Raw genomic sequence first — 23925 nt, forward strand, 5'->3', positions numbered from 1 at the left:
ACCTTAAAAAAGGACCAGAAGCCACTTTGGTCTAGAAGGGAGTTATTTCCTGCCCCTCTCTCTCAGGGATGAAGTGAGTCTGTGACAGCTTGGAAGTGAAAGGGGGAGGGGGAAGCCAGGCATAGGGGAAATGAGGCCAGTTGTGATGTCTGTGATAAATATTTCAACTCCATGATACATGGATGCAGCATCCAACACTGAAGCTGGTGGGACCTGCTTTTGTGTCTGAGCAAAGAATGTGGCTCTTTGATTGCACTCGAGGAGACAGAATTGTGTATCATTATACATTGTGTTTCACACCTAAATTACTCCTGGTAGTGTAAAGATCTGACTAGTTTCTGTGTCAGTACTGACCTCTGCTGGACAGAATTGAAACTGTGTCATAGGCCCTGTACTGATAACAGCTAATGAAGATTCTCCTTTAGATGCAGCTTTTGGAGCATGCGCTATGGCAACAGGAAGGTCTGAGGTTTATCCCTGCTGGGCCCAAGTGCTATTCATTGGGGAGATTTTCCACAGCCCAAGTCCCCAGGAAGATTCAAGGGGCTGTCTTGTGCAGCAGAGTGTCACCTGTATTGTTCCTAAAGAGAAAGATTTGTGACACTTTCACATGATAGGCTTGCCCACTCTGCTTTCCCCTCAGCCCTACAAAGTCCCTGCCCCCAGAAGATAGATGGAGTGGGACTACAAAGAATCCAACTTTGCCTGCACTCTCAAGAAGTAAGATGCTAGGAAGATTTCTCCATGCACAATGATCTTGTACAAAACTGGTAGATACTGGGCCAGATCCTGGAGATCAATCCTTCTGCCCAATACAGCTCAGGGCCATAAAGGAAACTTTGAGCAATCTTTATGCCTGTCTGGCCTAGGGTTCTCCAAGTCATGCCAACTGGTCACAGCCCTCCAGGGGACTGAGGGCAGTTGGTGATAGGCTTGATGGAGCAGTTTCCTGGCCCTGATGGGTGGGGGAAGAAGGGTTGCAGGATCCCTGTGCCACTTAGAGGTTTAATTATGCTGCGGAAATCCCCAGGCAGCTGGTTCCTGCTTCATTCTGCTGGAGCAGCTCAAAGCAGGTGGGACAGGAGTCAGGATCTGGCCCATGGTGTCTCCTGGTAAATAAAAGTCAGGAACCAAGCATGCCCTTTCACCTTTATTTTTCTGCACTTCTATTGCTTTGGGGCCCATTCACTGGTTTAGGAGAAACAGCAGGTCCTCTCCACCTAACACCGAGCAAACCCTTAAATGAAGAGAACTGCGGTGAGGGGAAGAGCTGTTTATTGGTTTGGGCTGGATGCTGTAAGAGTCGGATGGACAGACTCTGTGTGACACTGCCACCTTTGTGTGACCTGTGGAAGCTGCCTCTTCATCGCCACTCTGCTTGGTTATCCTTTGCTGTGGAGTTGGGCGTCATGAGGGAAGAAAAGTTTGGCTTCCTCAGAGAGGTGGGCACCGCGTTCTTCAGCTTGTTCAGCTTGTCCCTCTCCTCCTGGCACTTCTTCAGACAGGGGCCACACAGGTCTTTCTCATCCACCAAGTACAGGGCTTCGATGCGCTTGATGGTGTCAATTAACAGTTCCTCCTCTGTTGGCTGGGGGAAGGGGTTCCTCTTCACGTTCATCTTCTTGAGCTTGGGGAGCTTTGCCACACTATTGGGGATGGTTGTCAGGTAGTTGTCAAAGAGGCCCACTTCCTGGAGCTCCTTCAGGGCCCCAAGGGTGGTGGGGAGGTTGTCGATCTGGTTCAAGCCCAGGTTGAGGGTGCGCAGGTTCTTCAGCTGGCTCAGCTCCACTGGCAGGCTCTTGGTAGTCAGCTTGTTGTTGCAGATGTTGAGGTAGAAGAGGTTCTGGAGCATGCCGATCGTCTCCGGCAGCCTCTCGATCTGGTTGCTGTGCAAGTCCAGCCAGCGCAGGTTTTGGAACTTCTCGATGAAGTCTGGGATTTTCTTGATCATGTTCCTGCTCAGATCCAGCTCGTCCACGTCAGCCAGCTTGAGGATGCACTTGGGGAAGGTGGTAATGCCCATCTTGCTCAGGTCAAGGCGGCGTTTCCCATCAAACGTGATCTTGATGGAGTTTTTGGCAACTTTCAAGGTGACTTTTTTCCCTTTGGGGCCTTTTGCTTTCCCCTTGGCCATTTTTCCGCTGGGGAAGAGAAGTGCGTCAGATTATGTCAGCAAGGAGTATTCAGATGGAGGGGCCCAAGTGAAATCTTCTGGGGTTGCTTGCTGTTAAACCCTGGTTCGGAATAAAAAGTGACCTCGTTAGAAGTTAACACATGACCACTGGACTCTTTAAAGTCACAACATTTCCTTTAGGGGCATGAGTTCTCCACTTGGAGGGCATGATTCCCAGGGGTGTCATACATAGGTGTCGGGGTCATGACCCAGTGCAGAGGAGGTTTTGAACCACTGGTCTGTGGTGTCCCAGGGTTTTAGTGATGGAGTATGGGGACTCTGGAGCCTTTCACCACTAGGGTGCTGGTTTCAGTCCAGCCTGTGCTGATAGGGGATAAAAATGATTGCCACCCATTAGCTCTTTGGTGGCCTGTGTGAAATAAGTGGTGGGTCTCAGTCCAGCTCTCAGGGGGCACTTGTTCACCTCACAAAAACACATCATCCCAAAAGGTATTAATTAGATCAGACGCTTTGGAGACCAACTGGCCATACTCCTTAGAGAGCAAGTGTGTAGCTGCGCCCTCTTCCCTCGGTGCAGCCTGGTTACAAAGGCTGGGCAGAGGGACCAGGATTGGGCCCTAGGCCCCCGTTCAGCAAAGTACTTATATACTTTAGGCACGTGCTTAAGAGCTTTGCCAAATTGGGCTTTGAGTCATCGTCAAAGTAAACATAATAACAGAGCTAAATCCGGCGCTATTTTGTACACCTTCCTGTTTCCATTGACTTTAACAGTGCTACAGCCAACGTAAGTCTAGACACAATTTGATCTAATGCTTTACAATGAAATTGTTACCTTGGGACCATAAAAGAGTCTTTTAAAGAAAAGAATGTCTCTGTTCCCTAAACAGCACCCGCAGCTGCCCTTCTTGTATGCAGAGAGATGGCACTGCCCAGCAGGGATGCTGCAGGTAGAGCATACCCCTAGGGAGCACAGGATAGAGTGTCCCAGCAGATCAAAATGCTTTGAGATCAGCTGAGAGGTGATGCTACAGAAGGGCAACAGGAAAGGCTATAAAACCCTTATAAGTCCTGATCCAATGCTCATTGGAGTCAATGGAAACCTTGGCTGTACCTATTGTGACACTGGTGGGCAGATTTTCCAAAGACCTCTCCACCCAGATACTATGGTGATGGTCGGCGGTATAAAACACTAAGGCAGAACATCCAATCTACCTCCAATTGTGGAGCGCTTCTGAAAATCCAGCCCATAATAAAGGTCAGGGCTTTGCTGAATGGAGGCCTAGGTGGCTAATAATACACTGCAATCACAGGGATGTCATTAGTAGGTCAGGTCATCAAAGGTAACTAACAATACACATCAGCAGTAAAAGAAATAGGAGAATTCATTGGCAAGGAGCGACAGTGACTGTAGCTGCTGGGGAGCTGAGAGGAGCACAGGTTACAGCTGGCTAATCTCCAGCTGATCCGGGTGCTCCCACGTTTAATTGTAAAGAGTCAAATCATGGCTTTGATGAATGATTGTTTGGGAAGCAATATGGATTTGTCTACAATACACTTCTCCATTAGAAAGGCTTCATTACAAACCCTTCAGGCTTTTTGGCTACTCATTAATCATGTGCAAGTACATCAAGAGGGAGCTCAGACTGGAGATAAGACATATCGGCTCCTTTCAATTATATGCCGTAGCCCAAAACAATGCAAAAGCAGGGTATCTGCGCCAGTCACCCGCGCCCTGCCAGGCCTTCAGAAGTGAGACAGACTCTTCAGGAAGTTCGGGAAACAGCACTGGGTTTCAATCTTGCTGAGAGCTGAATGCATCTTTCGACCACTTTTATTTTTAATATTGTTAGATAGATTTCAGTGCCTTTATCAGTCTAGCCCCATACACACCCATCACTCTATCCATCTATTGTGCTTCTCTACCACGGTAGTCTTTACTGCATTGATCTTTACCCACCCCTGTGAGCTAAGGCAGGGCTGTTATCACCATTGTACAGATGGGGAACCGAGGCACAGAGAGACTAGGGGACTTGCCCAAGGTCACACAGGAAGTCAACGGCAGGGCAGGGACTTAAACTCTGGTCTCCCATATCCCAGCAATCAAAGTGTATGTATTGGTGTTAGCCCAGGAGGGAGGGGGTGGAGTTAATCTCCAAGGGGAACAAGGGATGATGTCACGATAACCACAGTGAGCCATGTTCATCGCTAGTGACACTCCACTGACTGTAGGGGATGAATTTTGGCCTCATCCTTCCCTGTGTTACTCATAACACCTCAGAGTCCAAGCTCGGCCCAAGCTGCACTGTCCTGGGGAGAGGCTAGGAGGGGGAGGTACCAGGACCCTGGATGCTCTAGGAGGGGGACTTTCAAGTTGACCTTTCAAGTTTCCCTCAAATTATCCCCTCAAGGGTGAGGGCTTCCAGGGCCCCAGAGAAGGCAGGCAGTGTGGCTTCCCAACCCAGCTGATCCTTAGGGGCTGTGGAGAAGGGGTCACCCAGGATCCTGGGTAGGATGTCAGTGCTGTCGCTATGGTATCCTTCCCCAACCCCCATGGCAAAGCCCTCACTATGGCTGTGCAGTAGGGTATTAGCAAGTCAGCCAAGGACGAACCTGCCCCTCTAGGGCTGGGCCTCCATTCCCATTTTGATTTCCAATAAGACAGGCCTGTGTCCTTACTGCACTGTGATGGCGAGGGGTTTTACACTGCTGCCCCCTCATACTAGGAAACTGCCTGGCTGTCTGAGCAGAGGAGAGTTTTGTGGAGCTGCCCTGGAGGCATCGCTCTGTTGCACCATCACGGAAGTAGCTGGAGGGTGCCCAAAAGAGAGGAAGGAGAGAGGCTGATGCTGCCCTCAGTGACAGCTGTTTGCTGACATCTGTGATGTTACATAGACATTGCTACAGGCAGGGTCTGGCCCCCAGACTAATTCAGCCTGAACGCTGCTCCTGACAATAAGAGATTTTAACAGCCAAACCCGATTCCTGTAAGGAATTAGGGCAAAATCCCCTCCTGACTGTGCAGGGGGAGCAGTGCCAGCCACATGGGAGATCTCCGAGCCTCCTGCTAGCACAAGACAGGTTCAATCAGTGCTGTGTGTGGCAGGGCCCACCTTAGACTGCAATGAAAGATGCATCCGCGCTGGGCAGCTAGCCACCCTCCTCAGGCACAGCCTGTGGACTCTGCTGCAGAGTTCTGTGCTAGTGTTCTCTTGGACTCCAGGTTCCAGTCCCACCCAGGCGAAGAGGCTCTCTGTACCCCCGCCCCTTGTCATTAATGCTGGTTGACTAGAGCAGGAGTTAGTGGGTGCTATCCATACTTGGGAACAGTAGAGGGAACTAGAGTGAGGAAAGCAAGGCGGCCGGGGCTGTTACTTGAATAATTAATCCAGTTTAACCCTTCTGGATGCCTGTGCATCGATGCCCTTGGCTGGGTCATTTGTAGGGATTGAATTTGTGACCTTTGGGGGCTGGATGCCTAAGCCTCTCTTGCTCAAGATAAAGAACCAGCTGCATTCGCTGGAAGGCAGCAACTGACTCATAAACCGCATTGTGTGATTCGGGGCGGGACAAAGACACACACTGGGTTAACGTGGATAGTACTCGGGTTCAGATTTGTAAAGGTATTTAGGTGCCTATCTGCATCTTTAGGCATCTTAAAAAATATGGCCCATCATTGCTTCAATCAAAAGGCAATATGCCTCCTCCTCCTCCTGCGTGCATCCCCACCACAGGATCTAGCTCCAGGGAGCATCTGGAATCTCTGAGAGATGTTTCCTTTGTAGTAACGTAATGGCTGGGTTTCATACTTATAACAACTGTGATTTCCGAGCCTGCCAACAAGGCTGAGCATTAGAGCTCTTCCGAAGTTCTGGGGTGAGGAGGCAGCCCAAATGGGATGGAAAGCTTTCCTCTCCGCACGATGGTAAACTAATTAGCAGCCTTTCACAGGTCTGCGGTTGGAGATAATGGGAGCTTGTTTAGCCACGTCTGGGTCTGGTTCGAGCTGAATAAAAGGGCTCCAACTCCTTAGCTATTGACATTAAAAATTCAGGAATGGCAGGGGACAGCCTGCGGTGGCTGTTAATTATAAATATTCGATATCACAATTACACTCCCGGGGAGGAGCTGGAGAGTTCAGGCTGGAGACTCATGCCCTGCCACCTGAACAAAGAATCGGGAACACAATGGAACTTTTTTTTAGCAAACTTTCTTTCTTTGATCATCCTTTGTGTTCTCCCACTGAGTTAATGTGGAACCTGGGCCTAGGCAGCACTGCTGGAGGTGCTGACTTGCCAACGAAGCTCCTGACCATAAACCCCCTTTTATCCATACTCCCTGGCTAGATTGGGCCTTTAAGGCACAGGGCTGAGTGGCAGATGGTGCGAAGCTGTGCTGCCTAGGGGTGTCAAACCTATCTCCCCGTTGTTGCATGCAGAACAATGGTGCGCAGGATGCACCCAATGCATAAGGTCTATTTAGATAAGAACCTTGACTCTGCCTCCTTTGGGGTGGTGCAAAAGGGAAAAGGCCTTATGCTCCCTGAAGCATTCGGACTATGATTCTGATTGATTGGCTCCCATGAAGGGTGTGTAATGGGACTCCTTGTTCCTTCCCAGCCCCTATACACCTGTGCAGGGCCAGGTATATGACATAGCTGCTTATTCCCCTCTGATGGGTGAGAGGGAGCTGAACCGTCCCCAGCCACCAGGAGAATGCAGATCCTCTCTTGGTCCTGACACTCTCTGTGCTGCCCCGTCCCTAGTCTCCCCTTTCTCAGCAAAACACTCGGGGGATCAGCCCCTCTGCCCATTCACCTTCCACACAGTACTTCGTAGAGGTCTCCCCACTTAAGAGTCTCCTCCTGCATCAGGCCCCCTGAGCCTAGTGCTGACTTGGTCCCTGGAGCTCGCTCAATAAACGCGCTCTCTCTGGCTGCGGCAGTAACTTCTCCTCTACACCAAGACTCCTTCATCTCCCACAAGTCCCGTGGGGTGCATTTCTGCTCCCTGCCCCTCGCGCCGCCTTTGACCTTAGCTACCACTTGACCCTGCTTAGGCTCACTCAACTGTACATATCTTTCAAGGCCTTTAAGGATTCCTTCCTTTCCATCTTCTTTGGTCTCTTCCCATCCCCCTTCCTGTGCTGATTTTAGTTCATCTCCTTGGGGCAGATGATAACTGGATCACATGGCTGGCGCTACGTAAATAATAGCCATACAGGTACGGAGCCCATGGGTAAATCTTTCCCTTTCGTGTGCTGTAACTTAGACTTGCCAAATACAAGAGATCAGCTACTGAGCTACCCATTCTCTAGAAATCTGGTGGCTCAGAGCTACCTTTTGTTTGCTTTGTGCCTAGACACTACAGTGACTGGGCCTATAGACTGACCTGAGATTGATACTGGATCAAAAGCCAAACCAGGTGCCGTTTGTTTTTTGCATTATGCTCTTTGCACCCTAGCTGGCAGGTACTGCAAATCATAGTAGGATTCATTTTCCTGCTTACTGTTTCTTGTTGTCGGCTACAATTTAAGATGAAGGAGAGATTAATTCACTGACTCTCTTAAACACGGTTTAAGTCCCTTCTGCTAACAGGGACTGGCTTAGATTAAATGGATCCTGTTAGCAAGCAGGAACTGCAGCTCCCTTTAAATTCCCTTAATTTTCCACACTGCTTCAGAACAACCCTGTTAACCTGCAGCACAAACACTGACAGCCCCCCCGCAAAAGTAAAGAATATTTCATCTAAACGAGTCTCTGGAATTGCAACGGTGCTATATAGAGCTGTATGAGATCTTACCGGCTGGCACCTAGGAAGCATCTACACCAGACGCGTACACATCGCAAGCTGCCTGCTTTGTCTGTGCAGCAGAATGAGCTTCCATGCTCTGTCAGTGTGCAGTTGTCTTCTATCTAGTCTTCTCTGAATAGTGAATTAGTCCTTCTCCTGGTTTGTAAATAAAACCCCAATGTGCCGGGGAAGCCTGGGCAGATTTGCTTTTTGCAGGCCTGCAAATTCTAAAGTCCGACTTCCTTTTTTTTAAACGGCAACCTTTCAAGAAATCATTGTGGGGGGGGAGGGAGTGTTCGTAGGACTTACCCAGCTACAGTGTCACCCTATTCAACTCTCCTTCCACAGCCTGTGAAACTTTTGTTCCTAAGCAACCGGAATCCCAGGTCCTTGGAGATCATTAGCATAATGTTTTGTTCCAACATGCAGGTTCAGACGAGAGCCGGAAAGGACTCAGCGGCATGCAGGTCCTGGAAATGTTAGATTTGGATTTATGCAAAGAAGGAGACCATTGCAACTGGGTTAGGAAAGGGGAAGGGGATCGAACTGTTTGCTAGCTGGGTGCGTTAGCTGTGGGTTTCAGTTATTTGGCCATTTCATCAGACCCTGCTGTAGTGCAGGTGGGAGGTGTTTGCTATGTGTAGTTCTGATCTTACGCTATCATCCCCTATGTTGATCCATGGCAACCCAGCTAGGCGAGTAGATACAGCAGGGAGTAGACATGGCACAGAAAATGACCACAAAGTAACCTCAATGCTGCAGCAGTTGGTATGAGCTGCCGTCTGTATATAGTTGCCTCTGATCTCCTCAGAACGGCGTTATTCATTCCACCATGCCTCCCTGGGGGAGCTTCTCTTGTTATGATGTGTGAATTTACCATAATTCTTCTCTTAGGCCTAGGGTAACAAGCTTTTGCTTTCCATGGCTGGGTATGATGGCTTCAAAGTGGAACCAAGAAATCACTGGGGAAAAGAAATAGCTCTGATTTAAATATGTTGTTGAAGGGGCTGCTGGAGGTGCTGTCTTTCACGTGTGGTGTAAAACCAGGGAACTGTTTGAAACATTTGTGGTCATTAAAGATCCCAGGATGGTTTGGGCATGAAAAGGTTTAGTGTTAACGCTGGTGTGCTTGCCAGGTTCCAGCACTGGTGAATATAGTCTGCCTACATCCCACTGCTAGTTACAGTATACACAGTATACTTGACTGCCTGTGCTTCTCTGCACTGTGGCTGGATGCTACATTTCAGTAGTGGAAAAGGTACCCCTATGCATGTATAAGTTTGTAAAAGGACTGTGGTGTCAAAGGCATTCTGTAAATATAAGATATATTTTTGTACCACTCAAGGGTCTCAGCACAGTCTGACCAAAATGAGTTAAGCCTCACCACAGTCTTGTGAGGAGGGGCAACAGCATGAGCCTCATTTTGTGAAGAGGTAAACTGAGGCACAGAGCAGTCATTATCTAACTCAGGAATACAGCCACAGTCTTGTCACCTATCAAATAGGGATGATATTTCCCTAACTCTCAGGGAAGGGTTGGGAGGCTAAATTGACTGATGTTCATAAAGCACTATAAGATACTCAGGTGAAAGGTGCTACAAAAGTTCAAGCTTTTAAATTCTTATTCTTATTATTTACGTATTTCATATTTTCCCACCATCGTTGGAGTGGTGGAAGAATATCAGGGACAGGTAAACTGGAACAGTCAAACAACAGCAACCTTGCACCACTTCCCTCGTGTCACTCAAACTGAACCTTGCTGAGGCTTGAGGAAAAGCTGGCTAACTTTAAAGGGAAAGCAGTTATTTCCATGCACCTCTACTCTTCCTGGTCGGAGCAGGGAGCAGAAACTGGATTGTTGATATTCCAGGGAAAGGTCTGTTCATAGAGTATTTTCAGCCCAATGCGGAGCAGGTAAATACTGGAAATTCCTCAAGGAAGCTGCTGCTTATGAGAATTCCTGCCCTGTTTTGCAGACTTTAGAACTTCAGATAGTTGAGTAAAAACAGCAGGAGTGAAATCCTGGCCCTACTGAAATCAGTGGGAGTTTTGCCATTGACTTCAGTAAGGGCAGAATTTTACCCCAGGGCTTTGATGAAACCTTTTGAGCTTTACCCATCGCTAATGCATAGAACACTCTGGCTGGCTATTATTAATGGAGATATCCTATCTCCTAGAACAGGAAGGGACCTTGAAAGGTCATCAAGTCCAGGCCCCTGCCTTCACTAGCAGGACCAAGTACTGATTTTGCCCCAGATCCCTAAATGGCCCCCTCAAGGATTGAACTCATAACCCTGGGTTTAACAGGCTGTAACTAGAGTGAGGCCACAGGCTGATCTTCGTCGGATAGGGATTAATTAATCACTCCATGGATGGCCCAGGTAAAGGTAAATCATCATGAGCACACATACATGGTGCTCAGATATTACAGTGATTAGCACCCTAGAAATAGCATACAGTAGATGGACACTTCTGTTGAATCCAGGTAAACTCACCCCCTCAGAAAAGTTCATGTCCCCCTTTCCTTTTTGGCACTAGCCCTGGATTTTGTTTTAAGTGCACTCACTGCTCTGTGGTAGCTGATGATGATCTACCTCAGCCTGCGCTGTGTTAGCTGGGGAAATGTTGGCTGGAGGCACGTTGTTTGATGAAAGATGGTCAGGGAAGTGGGAGGAATTGTCTTAACCATCCCAGGCCTGTGGCCAATATTCTATCCTCTGTGAGTCATCATGTTCCTGCACAGAATTCCAGAATCTTTGAGACTGGGAGGGGCTATCAAGTCTAGCCCGTGACATCCCAATAGGATATGCCTGAGATGGGACTATCTAGACTTACCCTTGAATACCTCCATGAGCATGGCTGACTCCTCAATCTCTTTAAATTTTGCAGCAACCACTTAGAACTGTGTGACACCAGCAGAGGTCTAAGTAGCCCCCGGAGAATCCCCATTAGCTGTTAGGAATATAGGGCCTGTGACACACAGCTCAACAGTTCTGTTTCCATCCATTAGAGGGCAGTGGCATACCTATGTAAATATATGTACACTTGGCCAATTTATTGCAATATCTAATATTTTAATCTCCCCCATAGAGTGGTGCCTCTTTAAAACTCTGAAGGACTGAGGGGTGCAGCAAGTTCATACGTTGCAGAACTCCTTCAGAATTCCCCACCAACGGGTTCGCCATGGACCCTCAATTAATGCCAGCAGCCTGGGCACCCCTGCCAACTCATCCACCCCTACGAGAAGCAGGTTGATCCAATCCTGCCTGCCAGCTGCTAAAACACAACCTGATCCCTCCGTGACAGGCTCCCTAATCCAATCCCCCTACAGTCTCATAACCTGACAATAGACAAGATCCTTAACCCCTCTCCCCCTCTCGTAGCATACAGTCTGCTTTCCTCCCTTCCAGAATGTGCTATGGGGTTTGCAGAAGTCTAGCCAAGGCGATGCACAAAACTCTGCAAAACCTACACACGGGAACATGAGAACTGTGTGACAAATCGCAGGTGTTTATAATACCCCAATTTGCTATTTTAGAATTCCTAAATTCCTGGGCCAAATTCTACTCAGAATCAGTGATGCAAATCCCAAGTAATCCCATTGCAGTCAGTGGAGTCCCTCCTGATTTACAGCATGTAACCGAGAGCAGCATTTACCCTCTTGTCTTTAGGGCAAAGAGCCAAGATCCATCCTCCCTTATCAGATGTGAATGACACTTGTTGTTTGCGTGCATGGTTGCTATAAACTTAACCTATGATTGGCTGGTCACGCAGGGGAACCAAGCAAAGAAGTGTATGAGATTTAGGTCGTGAGACAGAATCCGTCCTAGATGTTATTGTTTGTTCAAAGAGATTAACCCATAATCTGCACTAAAAACATTGCCTAAGCAATGGGCAAATAATACTTATCCTTATTCTGAGACATTAGCTTGTCCAATAGAAATTATATAGCAAGATAATGATAGAGAGAGGGTTGGGTGAATAATTGATTTTTCAGTCTAACGAAAAATTCATTTCACACTGAACAAAGTGTTTCATTTCATTTTTGAGTGTTTTTTACCTTTTTTTGGTAATGAAATCTTGCTATTTTTAACAGAATCCCATTTTGAAACAAAAATCAAAATGTTTCATTTAGTAAATGTAAAAATTAAACATTGTGACTTAATTTTTCTTTTCTTTTGCCAAAACTATTTGACAAATTCGATCCAAAGCTGTATTTTTGGGGGGAGGGGAGGATGAATAAATTATTTGACAAAAGAAACTTCTTGGTTCCAATGATATAATCTTTAGGGTCATGTTACAAGGATTTATTCCTGATAATTCATTAAATAAAAAGTGGTGGTGAAAGTAAAAAATTCTAGGTTTTCTCCTAGATCATTGATTTTATGGCCAGAAGGGACCATTATGGTAATCTACTCTGACCTCTCGCATGAAACACAGGCCAGAGAACTTCACCCAGTAATTCCTGTTTCAAGCCCATAGCTGGAGTTGAGCTAGAACATATGATTTTATTTCTGGGGAGTTAGTAATTCTGTCTCTGAGAGGGTCACCATCCTGGGGCAATGTACTCATAAGAAAAAGCCCCTGGTGCCCAACTGAATTGGCAGTACCACACGGCAGCACCTTGGCAGGTGACATCCGTCCAAAAACCAACCAGACACTACCCTACTTAACTTTTTGGATTTAACAAGAGCATAGCCCAAGGTAATAGGTTTGAGGGCACTGCTACTGAACAACATACATGGTTTTGGAAGCTCCCCACTATTTAAATATATTCTACTCCTTGTTTTAATTTGCTCAGAACTCTTGATGCTTTCATCTTTTGGGCTAAAATTTCCACGACTTGTAATCTTCCTCAGGGCTATTTAAAAAAAAATGAACAAAAGTTGCTGAGCATTTATGAGAGTGAAGAGGACAAGGAGGGGGGAAAATACACTTTCCCCATTATTAAAAATAATACAAAAAACACAAACCTGGCAACCATTTTTTCATAACTGTTCTAGGTCCAAAGTGGCTGGGGTGGGAAAGCAGAAATTGATTGGGAAATAGACTTTGTTAATGAGAAAAGCCTATTCAAAGGAAGTTGAGGTGTGGGGGAGGGATTGGAATATTAATGTAATTTCTTAGTCATTCTCCAGTGGTTTTGAAGCCCATAGTGACAATAGAAACTTTGTTTCATGCAGGAAGAACATGGGAGGGGAAAAGACGATGCTCCAGAAGTGGCAGGTAAATGTAGACACATCTCTGGCTAACTCTCTGATAAGTAAAACCATGTCAGTACCTAGGATGGACCAACTCTCTCTGCCCTACTGCAGTGTACCAGGAACCTCAACAATACTGCTAAAAATATAAACTTCATTTTGCAGGGTTTAGAGTCAATCTTTCATTATTTGGGATTGGGGTGAGACCCTTCATGGGGTGCAGATTAGCCCACAGTGGGTTATTGCAGGTTCCTTGCACCTTCCTCTGAAGCAGCTGATGCTGGCCACTGTTGGAGACAGGACACTAGGCTAGATGGACCTCGGGCGTTAGTTCTTTGCTGCAGTGATGCCTAAGATGGCCACTCTAGTCAAGATGAGGGGATGTGTAGAAGGAGATCTCGGCAGGTGTAAATCAGCAAAGCTCCATTGTTTCACTGGAGTGACATCGTCCTACACCAGCTGAGTACCTGTACTGTAGCTTCCAGTGGCTACACTCCTCTGATAAAGATCTTGATGGCCATAGACGACAGTGTAGAAATCCACGGGCTATATCACATTTGGCTCTGCAGGGTGTTTGCCAGGATTCTCCTGCACATGGATAACAATAAAACAGTTGTGTGTTTGGCTCTCCATCAAACCATATGAAAGCAATACAGTACCCTATTACATACATATAACACTAGAGCATTTAGTGGTTTCAGCCAGTATGCAAATTACATAGTCTGAAGAAGATCCAATGAGAAAACTTATTTAACATTTTGGTGAACTGATTATTACAAAATAGTAGCAGGCTGATGTAGGCTTGTGCTGATTTGAATAGAGGTTGCTGATTGATTATAGTATTTATAACACTGTGGCCCAGCTGAACAGGGGCTCCTTGGAGTTCTGAGAATGCTTCCAAAGTTTAAAAGCAGCTGCCGTCTCTGATGGCTCAGAATCCAGGCCAATGGGCATTGCTACCATCTGAGCATTGTTACCAGCTGAGAGCTCTTTGTAATGCATGCGAAATGAGCTGGTGGGTTCAGTCCAGTTTCTAGAGCACAGATGTCCAGATCTCAATGATTGTGCATGTGTGTGCACATAGCACCTAGCAAAGCACATGCCCTCGATCCCTGATTGAGCCCCCTAGGTGCTAACACAACACATATATTAATAATAATCATCACAAGAACTACCATTACAATTGGCACCCTTGCTGGTGTTTCAGCACAGAGATCACAAGAAGAATGAACTCCCCTCTCATGCAGAGGGGCGGTCTCTCCAAGTCAGGTTGAAGGCACTTTGCCCTGTGCACGCTGGGGACAAGGGGACAATGTGTGGGAAATGTGCATTGTCAATTTCCTGGCTGTATTTGTTTTGTGAATTAGTAAGGGGACTTCACTTGCCAGGACAGTCACTCTGGCACCATTCACAACGAACTGAAAGACCAAAACCGTGCAGTGCTATGGGTAGCGAGTAGAGCTGGTAACTATTTTTTGTTCAAAACATTTAAATGAAAACTGGCTTTTTTGTCCAAATGGAAATTTCTGCTGGAAATGCCCAATTTTGAAGGCAATTTTCATGTTTTCATTGAAAACCCATAAACCATTTTTTTCTGTTGATGTTTTTCACCAAAAACCCAAAAGCTTTGTGAAGAAAAATTTTGGAGAAAATAGAAACTTTTTAATTACCAATAAAAATATTCCCATGTCCCGACTGGCTGTGCTAATGAGTTGTGTTTAGACTGTGTGGGGTTGGCTCTTACTGATTAACATGGAGCCAAGAGCAGCTTCACCTTAGGGGTTTGTGATGGTTTTTCCCTGACATTGCAGAAGAGAGAGATCAGTAACTTTGACTACCTGATGTACCTGAACACGCTGGCCGGGCGCACATACAATGACTACATGCAGTACCCCGTGTTCCCCTGGATCTTGGCTGATTACCACTCCCAGGTGAGCTCTTCGTGCTTAGTTTTTCTGTGCTTTCTGCGGTAGAAGCTATGCAAAGGGTTCTTCAGTGACATGAATGCTGGGGTGGACCTAGTTCTAGAGCCCACTCCTGAGGTCTCAAGCCAGGGCTGGACTGTGCCAAAGAGTGGGTTCAGAACAGGTCCAGGGCTGTGACCCCTTCTCCTTCCTGCTCCTCCAAAGGGCTATGGAGGGAGCAGGCCCTGTGCTCCCCTGAGAGCAGGTACTGCTGCTTGTCCCTTCATGCAGGCTGTGCCAGTCTGGGTACATCTACACAGCAATCGGGAGGCACAATTGCAGCAAGTTGAGGCATACCCGATCTAGCTATGATTGAGCTAGCTCACTAAAAACAGCAGTGTAGCCACAGCAGCATGGGCCAGCTGCCCAAGTACAGTACTGTCTGGGACCGTAGAGACACGGGCAGCTGGCCTGTGTCATCACGGCTTCATAGCTATGTATTGCGAGCTAGCTCAGTCCAAGCTAGCACATGTATGCCTACGTGTGCTGTCCTGATTGCAGTGTGAACGTACCCCCCGGGTGGGAGGCTCCTTGCATACACTGCACTCTCAGAGGCACACGCCCTCTGCTTCCAAGGATCCTTCCCTCTCCCTTGGGAGGGGGATCTTGGTAGCATTGAACCTCTGCTCAGAAAGGCAGATATGCTGCGGTTTCTGCACTGTATGCTGGGGTCACTCCATGAACCAACCAGCAAAGGGGTGATGCCTGAAGGCAGGGCTCATCCTCTTTCCCCAGGGATTGAGGGCGTCATTTCTGCCAGCTTATACCAGCCCAAGGCTTAGCTTCCTGTGACGCGTCTCCCAGTTTGCAGTGGCCATACTGACATCCTGCACGGGGTTAACGCAGTTCCCACAGAGTAATGGGGAGGCGTTCCATGCTGGCGAGGGCGTCACACCGGGCTCAGCAAATTCCCCTGGCTGCAGGTGTGGCTGATGCAGCTAAGCCGACGCAGCTAGGCAGGTCACAGAGCTGAGCCTGGTCAGTGGGGTTCCAGAAGAGTTCAGCTGCTCCCCCACCCCCAATGTTTGCCTTGCAGATGCTGAACCTTGCTAGCCCCCAGACGTTCCGAGACCTTTCCAAGCCCATGGGAGCTCAGACACTGGAAAGGAAACGCAAATTTATCCAGCGCTACCATGAGGTGGAGAAGAGCGAAGGTGAGTACTTTCGGAGAATCACGGGAAGTACAAATCCAGCTCCCACTGAACCCCTTGAATGATGGGTGAATTCCTAGGGAGATGCCACCTGCGGGAGGACCAGTTGATTTCCAGGGCTTGGGGAGAGCCAGAAGAGGGAGGGCCTCAGGTTCCTGGGACATGCCTCCTACAAGGAGTGACTCCCATCCTGTCCCTCCTCCCGATGTGTCTTGCACTGCTAGGTCCTGTCCCCACCCTCAGGCCAGAGACCAGTATTGGGGCAGGGGGCTTAGCAGCAGAGGCCACCTGCCCAGCAAGGGTCCTTGCAGACATCCTGGATGATAGCTACAGTGGGGGATTGGAGGAAGTGAGGCAATTTGGCCCCTGGGGAGTGGGGCTTTGCTGGGGAACAGAATGATGTGGGAGAGAATAAGGATGGGGTGCGGAGCTTAAAGTGGGCTGAAAAATGTCTGTACGGGGAGGGGCGTGGGGGGGTTCTATCATTTTCTACTAAAATGAAAACAACATCACCTCTGCCTGTCCCCCATCCCACAGCAACTCTGCCCCCCACCTCCCCAACCGTCCTGCCCCCTCATCTGCTCTGCCCTTTCCAGCCTCACCACTGTTCCCCTTGCAGCTCCTGGGGTTCTTCAGCCCCCTCTCAGGCTGGGCGGGCTGCAGCAAGGTCCCTTCTCCCCCTTCCAGGCAGGGATGGAGGGGGAAGGAGAAGGGTAAAGGCCTCACAGGAGGGGAGGGGGAAGGAACCACCCTAGCTGCTGGGTTCTTCCCCCCCACCCCCAAGAATATCTTTGGCCCTTGGGGGAAGGGGAGAATTGCTTCCTGCTTCCTGCAGCAGCTCTGGCTGGCTGCTTGTACCCCGAGAGGCAGGGCTGAAATGTGCACCCCACCAGGGACCCGGCTCAGAGGTAGACATTTTATATTTGCCAGGTCTGCACCCCTTTTGACCTGGCACACTTTAAGCACTGGGGCGATGGAGGAGGAGCAGGCAGGATGGCATGGAAGGAGGAGGGCATTCAGGATCTAGCTCCACAAATGTTAAGGCACCTGTCACTGTGGTATCTGCATCATCCGCTGGGCTGTAGGGATTACATGGGACTCCATCCAGTCCTTATGTGGCCACATGGCTGATCACTGTGGGATTAACCCTCTTGCAAATGCAAGAAAATAGCACCTAAGGACCCCAGGGACATCAAGGGGCACGGGGTGAGCCACATAGACCCTTTAGGGCCTCTGCTCCCTTCTGGTATTACATTCGAAGTGTGTGCAATCACATGTAAAGGGGGTATGCACACATAGCCAGGTTGCAGTGTACCTGCCTGGTTGTGTGTGCACACATCCCATCTGGCATGCCCTTGCACATGGATCTTTGCACACCTATTTTTCAAACCCTGTCCCCCACAATTGTGTTATGGTAATTTGCAGCTGTGCCTTCAAATGGCAATGTTTCAAACTGAGACCCGATCACCTCTAATTTACAGGAGACCCGTCGGCCCAGTGTCACTATTGCACCCACTACTCGTCGGCCATCATAATAGCGTCATACTTGGTCCGAATGGAGCCATTTACGCAGACCTTCTGCGCTCTTCAGGTAAGAGGACACCGCATTTAGCCTCTCTCATATGGAGCAGGTTCAGCTCTTCTATGCTACATGGAACATGAGAGCTGATTCCAGCCACTGGCTAATGAGCTGCCCATTCGTTCTTATGTCACAAGTGAAGTCTGGGATTGGTGGAAGCCCCATCCTGTTCCTATTGAACTCACTGGCAAAGCCTTAATGGGAGCAGGATCAGAGGTGTGTATATATTATATTCTAACTGAGGGTCCAGTCATAGGCGGGGGGAGCCTAGATTATCCATCACAATACCTTGACGTGTGTGTACTGGGATGGGACGGTAGCCGGCACTGGGCCTTACACACCCATCCCAGTGCACCTGTTATGCCCCTTGGGGCCTGTAGGGATACGTCTGCACTGCACTAAAAAACCCGCAGCGCCAAGTTTCAGAGGCCGGGTCAATTGACTTGGGCACATGGAGCTTGGGCTTTGGTGCAAAAATTTGCAGTGTAGAGGTTTGGGCTTGGGCTGGAGCATAGGCTCTGAGACCCACCTCCTTCCACTGACCAGGCCCATCTGTGGCCATGCTGCAGGTCTTTTATTGCAGTGGATGCATACTCTAAAACCAGGCATGATGGGAAATGTAGTTTGCCCAGTCAGGACTGAAAATCTGGAGGTCACATGACCAGGGAAGGCGGTGCCCACGTTTGGGAAACTCTATAAGGCAAAGCCTGAGCTCACCACAAGAGCTAAGGCCTCAGGCAAGAAGACCCGGTGTGGGTTTTTTTGTGTTGCTGTGCCTGGCCATGACTTCTCAGATTTCGCTTTACCACCAAACAAAAGAAAAGAGGTGATGTCATTTGTCTCAGGAGCTTCCTTTTTACCTTCCCTGGCTGGTGAGCTGGCCCGTGGGCCTGCTTATTCAAGGGCATCCTGTTCAACAAGTGGCTGGGGTCACACCTTCAAGGACAGTGAGGTCCTTGCAGTTCACTGCTATGCACCTGGAATTTTGATGCTGTTTACCTGGGGTCGGGGAGAGGACCTGGGACAAGGTATTTTAGGGCGGCTCCCAGGTAAACTGCATGTCTTTATGGTACAGTCTGCTCAGGGGCAGCTGGGCTGAGCTTTCGGGCTGTGGTGCTCGGGCGCCCAGGGACTGTTGTGTGGCGGAGGAGGTCTGGCCGCATCCCTCTCCAATTGCTTTGCTGCAGCTCTGCTTTGTTTTTTTTTTCTTTTAATGAGGTAATGGAAATAATGTGCTGTGTTAATTAAGCAATAACCCCCATGAAATCGGTTGTTCCCAGCAGTGGGCAATGGGCTTGTGAACCACCTGAGGCAATGCTCTTCCACGGCGCTCTGCGAACCATATGTTAGCTGCAATCATCAATGACTGTGGAGCACTTAGTGCTGTTGTAAACTACAAATGCTGCTGTGGCTTACCGGGATGCTTTTTATCCATAACAAGTCACCAGTCTGTGTGGCTGCATTCATGTGTGATTGGTAGGTGGCTCCAAAAGCATCTGAGATCTAGATAAGCACCCAAAATTTTGCCTTGAGGTGGGTCCGGTTAAACCACTGAATGGTTTCACCGGGTGCCTCGTTCCTCTGGTCTTGCACTGATGCATGCGAATTAGAGCTGGTATTGTCTTTTCCCCATGTATACCTGATCCTGTAGCAGCTTAGGGACTGCTATCTCCCGGGTACAGTCAGGAGGGCAGCAGACTTGAGCAGCCTAAGCTACATGATTGGTTCAGCCAGGACTTGCAGCAACGTCCATAGCACGTAGTCGGGGAATGATCTCTCCAGTTCTGGTCACTGCAGTCTAATTGTAGCACTTTCTGCTGGCAGGGACACTACATGCTATTGCTGAAACAAACCTCTGTATTGGATGACTGATAGGTAGCTAATGTAATGCTGATCTTTTTAAAAGGGCTCCAGAGACGATCCTGATAGTTACAGGCCGGTGTGCATAATTCCGTACCGGCCAAACTGGTAGAAACTATAGCAAAGAACAGAACTATCAGACACATCAACGCGATATGCTGGGGCAGAGCCCCAGCAAAGGGAAATCATGCCTCACCAGTCTATTGGAATTCTTTGCGGGTGTCAGTAAGCATGTGGACAAGGGTGATCTAGACAATACAGTGTACTTGGACTTTTAGAAATAACCTTTAACAGGGTCCCATGCTAAAGGCTCGTAAGGAAACTAAATAGTCATGTGATAAGAGGGATAAGAAGGAGGCTGAGGTGAGGGCTGCCTCTTAAGAAGAGGAGAGGCTTTATTGTGATGGGCCTGCTCCAGACCCCCCAGTTTGAACTCATCCGAATGGGAAACACAGCATCTCAGATCCAACTTCCTTTAAAAGGGCAGAGTTGGCTGCAGATCTTGATTTCCCCTAGTCCACAGAGTTGATAGCACCCAGCAATCCATGGGGGGCTAGGACAGTGTTGTTTAGTAAAGGAACATACAAAAAAGGGATTCCAGAGCCTGTGATACTTCATTAAGTGTAATGGGCTTCAACGTGGGTGGAAGGGGACTGTTGTGTTGCGATGCTGCACTGGGACTTGAGAGATGTACGTTTTATTCCCAGCTCTCTGAGTGACTCCAGATGAATCACTGAAACTCTGCCTGTAAATGCAGATAATGGCTGGTTAGCCTCTCTAGGGAGCTTGTAAAGTTTTGTGTCTTTATAGCCATCTGAGAAGCGCTTTGAGCTCCTTGGATTTAAGGCCCTATCAGGACCCAGTATTATAATCCCTCAACATTATAATCAATGGCACATGCTCGGTCCCCACAGAATCAATTCTTATAGGAGCGCAGTTTGATTCTAACTTAGATTTTCCCCTGTGGACGCTTTGCCTAACCGCTTTGCACAGCCCCTTATCGTACTGTGGCTATAACAGTATTTAATTTAAGCCATATCCCTGGTCACTGAAATGGCTTCATGGAAAGGAAGGAAATCCTAGGTCTTACTCTATGCGGCCCATGAAAAAGCTGTCAGAGTTTATGTTAATGTGCAGTTTAAAAGCATAACACAATTCCAGATTTTCTTTTTCCCTCTCAGTGCAGTTTTTGTATTCCAAGAGAGAAAAAAACCATTAATTCTGATATAAATATATGCAAATAAATTTATTAATATAAGAAATGGGAAAATCAGTTATTGCTTCCTTTATAAATAATACAGGCTTAAGTTTTAAAGATATTACTTTTCCCTAAAATGAATTAGACAGCCAGGGAAAAAATCACATTTTTTCTTGGTGGTAATATCTTTAACCAGATTTGTCACACTAACAGCATTTCCTATGTATATATTATTTTTATTTAATACAGGTAATCTTTTTATTACAAATCATATTGTTTCTCAGGAGATTACCATCAGCTCTCATAAAAGCTGCAAAAAAAGATGAAAAAGCATCAATCACTACCAGACACAGTGCGCTGTGTGAAGATTAAATATACAAAGTCCTTTAATATGCTTCAATGAGATACTTGTTAGCTGTTGATTTATTTATAGTCCTCCTTCTACCCTGTTTTAATTTCAATGTGAATTTGACTCCAAGGGTCCTTGCCTGATACTGATCAAGAGCAAGATGACCTTGTGCATCAGATTGTCTCCTAGCTAGGCTTGCCTGTGTGATCTTGGTCAGAGGTTCGTTTGTGATCGCTGGAGTTGGAGTGGAAAGGCTCCACGATGCTCAGTGGGCTGGGTAAGAAATAAGGAAGTGGAGTGGAAGTCATGCCCGGGTATTGTGAATTGGAGATGAGACTGGGCCAAAATTCTGATCCAAAACGGCTTTGCTAAGACTACAGCTGGGTGTTTCCCTTTGTTATAAGTGCGGGACTGCGGCCAGGAGTGGCCTAGTATAGATCTTCGGGGACAGGAGCAGAACAGCCACATTCCAAACTTAAGCTCCGTTGACTTCAGTGGCATGCACCTGCTTACCCAAAGGTGGAGTTTGCTCTGCAGTGTGATATGGTGGAGGGGTAGGTGTCTCATTTTTTGCACACACACAGCTCCTCTCTTTGGACTGCGTGAATGCTTATCTGTCACTTTTATATTTAAGAGACTGAAAGGTAAACCCCAGTCACCTGTAACTAGGTAGAAGGGACGTATGAGTCTTGATCTAGCTCCTGAAGCAAACAGGAGGAGGAGAGAGGTAAACAGAGGAAATGAGGTTATCTCAACAAGTCAGCAACAGACAGAACCTTATGGGCTTGCATGCAAATCTGGCACTATTTGTGCTTACGCAATGTCCCTCCCCTGGAACCGAAGTGGGGAGCTAAAAGCATGAACTGCTACAGCTTGAGCTAAAGGGGTGTCTCTCTGTAGCTGTGGGCTGTCACAATTCATATCCTCTGCAGATCAGCAGAGCGAGGGACCTGTAATACACATGCACCAGTGGGTTACACTAACTTATGTCCATGCCTGTACAGAGCAAGCTGATTGCATGTAGGAAAGTAGCAGCTAGGAAATTTAGTCCCTCACAAAATTAATCACTGGGAATTCGCGTCAGCTGAAGTGCAGCCTTGTAGACACCCAGGTCAAGTTTAATGTTACCTGGCCTTTGACTTCTCAAATCCAGCTTGGGAAGCTGCCATATGTGAAACAAATTACTCACATCACCAAACCCTTACATAAAATTAGGCCCAATGAAGCCTGAGTGAGAATGTTTTCTCTGGAGAGGCCTAATGGTCTGGCTAGCCCAATTGTAGCTCAGTGCCGGAATTCAGCTTCCAGAAATAGCATCTCTGGATCCTCTTTCATTTGGTCCAGTCTCCCAACAGGAGAAGGGCCAAGGGTCCACCTTGGACTGGTGAGGCCTAGCCCTGCTATAAATGAATCCAATGCAGACTGTACCTGAAGCCACCATCTCTCGTGGTGAAAAGGATTGTGGAACACAGTAGCTGAACTGGAAGCTTCTGTTAATTGCCCTAATATTCCTTCCTACCTTATGGATGGAATTTAGGGTGCTTCTACTGGCTGAGCACAGGGCTGTTCCCGTGGTCCCCAAATGCTTCCTGGCTTCTCTTTAACAAAGTGGGCAAACAGCAGGAGTGAAATGAGCTCTGTTGATCTGTCCAGGTACTTCTATGTTCCTCATCACTATTGTATCTGAGCACTTCATAATTAATAGATTCTATCTTCACAGCACCCCTAGGCGGTAAGGAAGGACTAGCCCCATTTTACCACCGCGGAACTGAGGCGCAGACTAGAATAAGTGACTTTCCCAAGATCACACAGAGTATCTGAGCTTCCTGAGTCCCACACCTCTGCCCCATCCAGTGGGCCATCTTTCCTGCCCCAGTAAATTAACTTCTATATCCAACCTTTCCTTCAAAGATGCCAGGAAAGCCTATATTCTCCAGGATTTGCCTGGGACTTGGAAAAATTTTGTGTGATGTTTTGTGGTGGTGTTTGGAGAAATATTCTGGGTTAAATGGTGGAGTTACCCCAAGCCCTGACCAAGAGGCCATGCGGAGTTGCACTTCATCAGTGTCTCTAAGGGTATATCTGCACTTGGGGTGTGATTACCAGCTCCCGTAGACATATTGTACTGGCTGTCATCGAGTTGGTGCACTAAAAATAGTAGTGTAGCTGCAGTGACGGGAGAGGCTAACCGTGCCGAGGGCAAACCCGTCTAGACACCGTGGGTACGTTCTCAGGCAGCTAACCCAAGCCACTGCCTGTGCTACTGTGGCTACACTGCTATTTTTAGTGTGCTAGCCCAATGATTGCTAGCAGGGGTATGTCTGGGAACCACACCCCTAGCTCCAAGAGTCGACATACTCGAAGTGCCACTGCTGGAATCTTTAATCTACATTTATAGGAAAAGAGGGAGTTATGGAAAACCGCCTTCTGCATTGAGTCAGGTGTCACCAGCTAAGTAGGCTTGGGCAGTTATGGATGGGAGACCGGCAAGGAAAGACCTAGGTGCGTCCCCATTCTGAGTCAATACTGACACAACACCCCAGCCTAGTGTGGAGGGGTTTGGATGAGATGTGAAACCAAGTCCTAAGCACTTCTGGCCAATGGAAATCCCAGGGCACTTTTCACAAGGGTGGTAGCAGGGGCAGGAGACCAAAATCCTAATGAGGCAAATTTCCCACTGCAATTTCAGTGAGGCATGGCT

The 23925-nt window shown here is 47.8% G+C and overlaps 2 protein-coding genes across 2 annotated transcripts in view; one reads left to right on the plus strand and one right to left on the minus strand.

Moving 5' to 3' along the window:
- The window catches only part of WDFY4 (WDFY family member 4), a 240142-nt gene that overhangs the window by 172509 nt on the left and 43708 nt on the right, over positions 1-23925 (plus strand). Inside the window, exons 48-51 of the mRNA XM_034776723.1 lie at positions 13106-13148; positions 14935-15054; positions 16124-16241; positions 17720-17829. Of these exons, the coding sequence (XP_034632614.1) occupies positions 13106-13148; positions 14935-15054; positions 16124-16241; positions 17720-17829 (391 nt within the window). The remainder of the gene's footprint in view (positions 1-13105; positions 13149-14934; positions 15055-16123; positions 16242-17719; positions 17830-23925) is intronic.
- On the minus strand, positions 1101-8346 carry LRRC18 (leucine rich repeat containing 18). The gene is made up of 2 exons (XM_034776724.1): positions 7933-8346; positions 1101-2234 (listed from the first exon to the last, which is right to left on the minus strand). The coding sequence occupies exon 2, from the start codon at positions 2132-2134 to the stop codon at positions 1364-1366; it is 771 nt and encodes a 256-aa protein (XP_034632615.1). The 5' UTR covers positions 2135-2234; positions 7933-8346; the 3' UTR covers positions 1101-1363.

This window comes from Trachemys scripta, chromosome 7 (genome assembly GCF_013100865.1).
Source record: "Trachemys scripta elegans isolate TJP31775 chromosome 7, CAS_Tse_1.0, whole genome shotgun sequence".
In the NCBI taxonomy this organism is placed as follows: Eukaryota; Metazoa; Chordata; order Testudines; family Emydidae; genus Trachemys; species Trachemys scripta.